At 46.8% G+C, this 6,108-nt stretch overlaps 1 protein-coding gene across 3 annotated transcripts; it reads right to left on the reverse strand.

The window, feature by feature from the left end:
* Nucleotides 1-112: 112 nt before the first annotated feature.
* Nucleotides 113-6,083, reverse strand: SMYD4 (SET and MYND domain containing 4). Of its 3 annotated transcripts, XM_042879679.1 has the most exons (10): nt 5,915-6,083; nt 5,706-5,847; nt 5,465-5,554; nt 3,885-5,043; nt 3,440-3,622; nt 2,983-3,146; nt 2,154-2,286; nt 1,604-1,720; nt 1,119-1,242; nt 113-432 (listed from the first exon to the last, which is right to left on the reverse strand). In XM_042879679.1, exons 1-10 carry the CDS (start codon nt 6,043-6,045, stop codon nt 282-284), a joined length of 2,394 nt encoding a protein of 797 aa, XP_042735613.1. In that variant the 5' UTR covers nt 6,046-6,083; the 3' UTR covers nt 113-281. The 3 variants fall into 3 exon arrangements, with proteins under 3 accessions (XP_042735613.1, XP_042735614.1, XP_042735615.1); XM_042879680.1 differs by lacking the exons at nt 2,154-2,286; nt 2,983-3,146; XM_042879681.1 differs by lacking the exons at nt 113-432; nt 1,119-1,242 and having other exon boundaries at nt 1,634-1,720; nt 2,154-2,240.
* Nucleotides 6,084-6,108: the final 25 nt, after the last annotated feature.

The following is a 6,108-nucleotide window of genomic DNA, read 5'->3' on the forward strand; positions in this document are numbered from 1 at the left end:
AGGTTCATATCTCTAGAAACACACATACACATAAGCATCTCAAGCATTTGCTTCACCCACATGCAGAAATCCTACAGCAGCATCTATTTCCACTACACCACACGCAGACCCCTCACGTTAGAACCGGTCATTTTATTTACAATTGTATCTCTAAAGAGCATCTTGGATTTCACTTGAGTTATCGTTACACACAATTTTCCAGCTTGTACTACATGACAACCTTACCACACGAAACTTAGCTTTGATGAAAGATCACAATGAATCTTCCTTTGATAGGGAAATTAAGTCCTCTGAAGGATGCTTCTGGGAAGCTCTAACAGACAGGTCTTCATCTCTTGTAGTTCCTGGATCTGAGTACTCTGCGGACCACAGTGCACTGATAAAATCTCCTCTGCTCTTTGAATTGTGCTCAGAGCTTCAGAAACTGCCAATCTGAAATAGGGAAAGTGTATACAAAATAATGAATTCAGCTCCCTCAAGTTGCACAAGCTTCAAACCTTCTCCCCAAGAAACCTCACCCTGTTCATGGCTATCAATCCCACCCTCCACCACCCTTCAGCAATAGGAAAAGTAGGAAGTGTTTCAACTGCAAAGGGAAGATGGGCAAAAATAATGAATAAGGAAAGGAAATGGATAAAAAGTTAAAACATTATCTTCGAGTATATATACCCACTTCTTCTGCACTGTAGCTCATGCTAAAATTCAGACAGTTGAAGGGATGTGTTGTTAGAAGATTTGCAGTAATCAGGAGATTAACTGGAGGGCCAAAATAGAGCAAGATTTTATTTCCTTATTTGAAAAGATGTCAACAACATTGTTCAATTGAAACGCAAACACCAGGGGTGACTAGTTCTCAGAATAAAATAGGACAGGGAATAAACAGAGGCAGGGAATAGAAAGAGTAGACAGATAAAAGGCTGAGGAATGGGTCCAAAGAGAGTCATAAGGCATAAGTGAACCCCGTTGGGTTCTATCGACTTGCAGTTGAGTAGTGGACAACTTCTGTACCTGGACCAAACTGCCCAGGGCCCTGCAACATGCCAAGGACCAACTGCCACAGCGCTGTGTTGGACACACATGAGGCGCAGGGATGGGAGAGAGAATGAAAGCAAATTTACCCATTGAAGAGAATTTGTGCCAGTTTGAAGAGTTCATGACCCATTTCTACACTAGATGGCCCATGATGCATTTCCACAAGCTGAATACTCCTCTCCAAGTGTCTGGCTGCTTCCTGCCACTTTCCTAATGGAAAAATAAACAAACAAACAGAACTATAAATAATTACTTTCTACAGCTACTGTCATACAAAGAGTTTGACAGCATAATGCAAAACGTGGTGAACTGTGCCTACAGTATTCTTGGGAGGCTGCTATTCTCTGAACCAGGACAAGGAAACATGACAAGAACATGAGATCACATTATTGGTCATTGCCTGCTGAGAATGTAATTTTGGCAAAAGCAGTCTTTCTGAGAGCTCTGCTGTCAAAACTAGAGAAATGGAGTAGTAGAAAAGTAAAAAAGCTAGTCAGGGAAAACACTAGCCAAATTAAATCCCCAGTTCAGAAAACTGAAGACGATTTTGAGTGAGAAGACAATGCCGTACCAAGAGCAGCATAGATCTGTGCCAGATGGTCCTCCAGCTCTCCCATCAGCAAATGCTCTGGTGACAAGAAGTTTCTAGCATCCATTTGACACTTCAGGAGCATTCTGATAGCTTCATCTATAAAACAGAATATGAAAAATTCATCCTACTGGCCAGTCCCCAGCCTGCCATGAGTCATGTAATAAACTCAGTCATCTCTGCATCTTACACAACTATATCTGGATTTGGTTAGGATTCAACATCTACTTCCTCTGCAGCCCTGCTTACTCTTAACACAGAGCTGGCCAGACTCACTTCAGGAAAGCGAGGCCCAAGAATGCATAACTCCAAAGTTATCCTGAGTTCTTTTAGTCACTGTGGAACAACGTGTGACCTAGATTAACACCCGGATCAGGGGTATAAAAAAAAATAAAGCTCAAGTCCCCAGGGACATCCGGCTTCATGCCAGCAGATCCCAACTACATAAGCAACAGTGCCATCTCATGGCTATAACAAGCCTCCTGATGCGTACCAAGAGCTGCTGACCTTAAAGCAGAAAGCTGAGCCTTACCAGCCTTGCTGTCTCTTAGCAGCTCTAATGCTTTCTCCATTTGCTGCTGAAGGTCCAGTAAGCGCCGTGACAATCTCCCTCTGCTGACTGAGAATGCACAAGCTTCGTTTGAACAACAAAGCATTTCTTTCCCCTGTGAAAACATCCCTGTGGTCATTCTTGCTCACATTCAACTCAAGCTTGCTTTCCACCTCCATACCTCTGTATTATGCTACAGAGATGCTAAATATAGTTCAGAAACCAGGTGGCTTGCTTGTAAACTGCTGCTAACTTACTCGGGTTTTAGGTGAAGCTTCCAGGAATAGCTATGACTGCTATGCAGGCCGGTCTCAGCCCCCCATACGTTAGGTTGAAGCAAGGTCAAGAAGTATACAACTAATGTTCATACAAAATACAGACCCTGTTGGCTTATCATCTATGCTACATTTGTTTTCCATTTATATCCTGTGAACTGCAGACAGTGTGATTCTGATCACACATAAACCCTGCAGGTAACATCTTGTGCTCTAGACTCCAGGACCCATTTTCTTTCCCAAACATCGTCCTCCCCACAAACCACAGCCATGATATTATCAGATTCCTTCTGCAAGTTCAAAGGGATTTTAACTCCCTGTTAAGGGCAGAATTTTCACTATAATGCTGGAAGATTGAAAGCAAGAACACTGCAAGGAAGCTGGTTAAGAACAGTGAAATACTGCTTTTACTCTGCAGGGGCTTTTACTTGCACAGCAGAGGTGATAAACTCAGGCCTTTAAATCTTGACTTTCCCAGAGGCCCAAACATTACACATCCTGATAAAGTTAAACAATCATAACCATCGAAGAACTACCTGCATTGAAGCCTGGCAGTTAGGGCAGCAGAATGAGTTTCTCATGGACACACTCTCGACATCAGACTCTAACTCATCAAGGCACGCCTGACAGCGGCACTCAAAGAAATACTGACTGAGAAGCTGTTGTCTCTCAGCAACCCTCATTCTACAGTGATGAGGCCCTGCAGAAGGACAGCAAGGGTAGAAAGCACTTAACAAGTACAGTTCCTAAAGATCCATCTTTGTTAAAACTGAGACAAAACGCAACATCTTTTGGATAGCACAGAACTGGAGACTGAAAGCACATTGGGTTCAGCAGATAAATACTTAGTGTGATGCCTCTGGTCAAGGCTCATACATAAACAAAGACTCTAGCAGCATTACACTGGGAATTATGATATTATTAGCAATCAGTAAGCACGCCAAGGAGGGGAGAAAGGATATCTGTGCCTTGAGACAGAGACTTAACACTTACCGTAGCAATGGAAAATCTCCTGGCCGCTTGGGATTGGCTGAGATGCCCTGACAGTGGCAACTGTCCCACTGAATGACACACTGATATTGGGGCTGCACGAATGGTTCAGAAGGCTGAGGACAGGAAAGAAGGCTGTGGCCAGGCGCACAGGCTTCTTATTTACAACAGCACCATCTCCAGACTCTAAAGACAAAGAAAAAACACTGCGTTGAGAATGAATGCTCTGTAACCCATGCAAATTATGCAATTACAGATACCACTAGATAGCTGGTACAGTAAAGGACAGCTGAATACCATCTATGTGTGCACCAAAGAACAGGCTGACATGAGACAGGACATGAAATTTTAAACAATTACTTCCCCTCTGCAATAGGAGCTTTTTACAACTCTCTGCTTCACACAAATGAGATGAATTACAAGGAAGAGCTTAAATTTTTTATCTTACCTAACTCCTGCGTTACAGTGACCGCTTGTGCATTACACTGTAGCTGCAACACATGCCTCAGCATTGCTTCTGCTGTAATCATCAGTTCTGGAGACAGTTCCTCAGATGTTTTTCCATACATCTTCTGTTCTGATCCCATTATAGATGACTCCCTGTTCAGAACAGCAGCCTCTAGACCAGTTTCTTGCAATTTTTTGCATATAGCTATTATACTCAGCATGCAAAGGAACTTATGTTCAGGACTATGCTTCTCAACATGTGGCAAAAGGTTGAACACAGCTCGGTAAGAACTCTGGTACTGGCCATCATCATTACAACCAGGGATACCTTTTGTTCCAGCTCTTGTATCCAGTGCCTCACTGGAATGTTTATCTCCTGCCTCAGCATTGCAAAGGTCCTTGTTGCTATCATCATGCGACCACTCCACCAGCCTGCTAACCTCTGAAAATCCTGCTAGTAGAACAGTCCTTAAGGCAACATGGCAGAAGACCCCTAACATGAGCAGCAGTGCTCCCAAGGGGCACTCTGTCCTGTGGTACTGCTCCCATGCCACATCTGCACAGTTTTGGCTGCAGTACTTTGCATAACTGCATCCACAGCACGGGACAGAGGCTAAGAGCTGCTTCAGACAATGGTGGCAATAAAGATCTGCATTAGTGACTTGAGTATCCCACACTGTTTCACTGCTGTTCTGTAGAAGAAGGCTGTCCCCTTCAACTGGGCAGAGCACACAGACAAAAGCCTTCTCTTTCAACAGGTTCTGTCCTGGCAGGATGTCCTGGGAGGCCACCAAGTGACGTCCTCTCTCTGTATTGAAATTCAGGCTCAAAGATGAAGATGCACCTGAAATACTGCCATTCTCTTCCCAGATCTCTGACTCCCTTTGAATATCACCATGTGCTCCTCGTGAAGGTTCTGAACAGCTCCCCTGATGTATTTCAGTCTTCAGTTGATTTAACTTTTTCAGTAGCGTAAGGTGGGTAGAACTAGTCATAATTCCATCTACAGTCATTTTATTTTCCACTGCAGTGAGGGTGTCTGTTGCATCCTGTAACCTCCCCAAACGCAGCAGGCATTCAGCCTTCCGCAGCAAGACCTTGGGCAGCAGCCTATCTGGATAGCCATGACTTTCAGCCCTGGCAATATCTTCCAAACAAACCTAGAAACAAAGATAAGGACTTCTAAGGCCACTTGAAAATGATGTACTCTTTTATTCCATTTAAGATTCAGCACATTTTAATAAGACTCTTTACTGGCTATGGACAAAAAGTTTGCCTATCTGTTAAGCAGATAAAACTTCTAACATAGATCTAGAAAGAAAGCAGCAACAGATGGGGCCTCACGAGGGCAGAGTGGAGGGGGACAATCCCATCCCTCTCCTTCCTGCCACCCCTCTGCTGATGCAACCCAGGATACAGCCGGCTGCTGATCTATAGCCTCTCAAAGAGACACCACTGTGGGGTTTGCGGGAGCAGCGACCTGAAATCTGACACGCAAACACTTCGAGGCAACACCTCAGATTCTGCTTGTGCTCTTCTTTACCCCGTTCCCCACATGCTCACATCGCTGCCCCGACTTACCTCAAAGCGCCCGAGATGGAACAGGGCTGCGGAGCGGTTGGCGAAGCACAGGGCCACCTCAGGACTGCGGGGAGGTTCGTGGGCCGCGGCCTGTAGGAGCAGAGCGGGCTGACAACTCGGGGGGAAGGAGGGCAGCCCCCACCGCTTCTCCTCATAGAAACCCCTCAGCAGTTTGGCGCACGAAGCGCCCGGCGGGGCCGCAACTCTCACCCCAGCCCCTCTTACCGGCGTTCTCTCCTACCTGCGAGTACAGCCTAGCGGCTTCGCTGTAGCGGCAGAGGCCGAACCGCCGGTTTCCCTCCTCCCGGTAGAAGCGAGCGGCCGCCGGCTCCTTGTCCGTGCGAACCCGGCCACACAGCCGCCGTAAGGCCGCCACCTCGGGCCTGCGGGACACCGGGATCAGCACCGCGGCCAACCCCACCTCAGCCCTGCCTCTCCCATCCCGCTCACCCAAAGAGGCCGCAGCCCACCCGTAGCGCCTCGCCCAGCGATGCCGCCGCCAGCTGTTCCCTTAGCGCTGGTTCCAGAGCGGCCCAGCGCCGGGCAACGTTCTGCCGCCACTCCTCCACCGGCAGCGCCATGGGCCGCTCCCTGTTCTACTTTCTAATGGCGGCGCCCAGTGGGGCAGCACTGCGTTCCCTTAA

The sequence above is a fragment of the Lagopus leucura genome, unplaced genomic scaffold (assembly GCF_019238085.1).
Source record: "Lagopus leucura isolate 7727_CA_CO unplaced genomic scaffold, USGS_WTPT01 Super-Scaffold_100024, whole genome shotgun sequence".
In the NCBI taxonomy this organism is placed as follows: domain Eukaryota; kingdom Metazoa; phylum Chordata; class Aves; order Galliformes; family Phasianidae; genus Lagopus; species Lagopus leucura.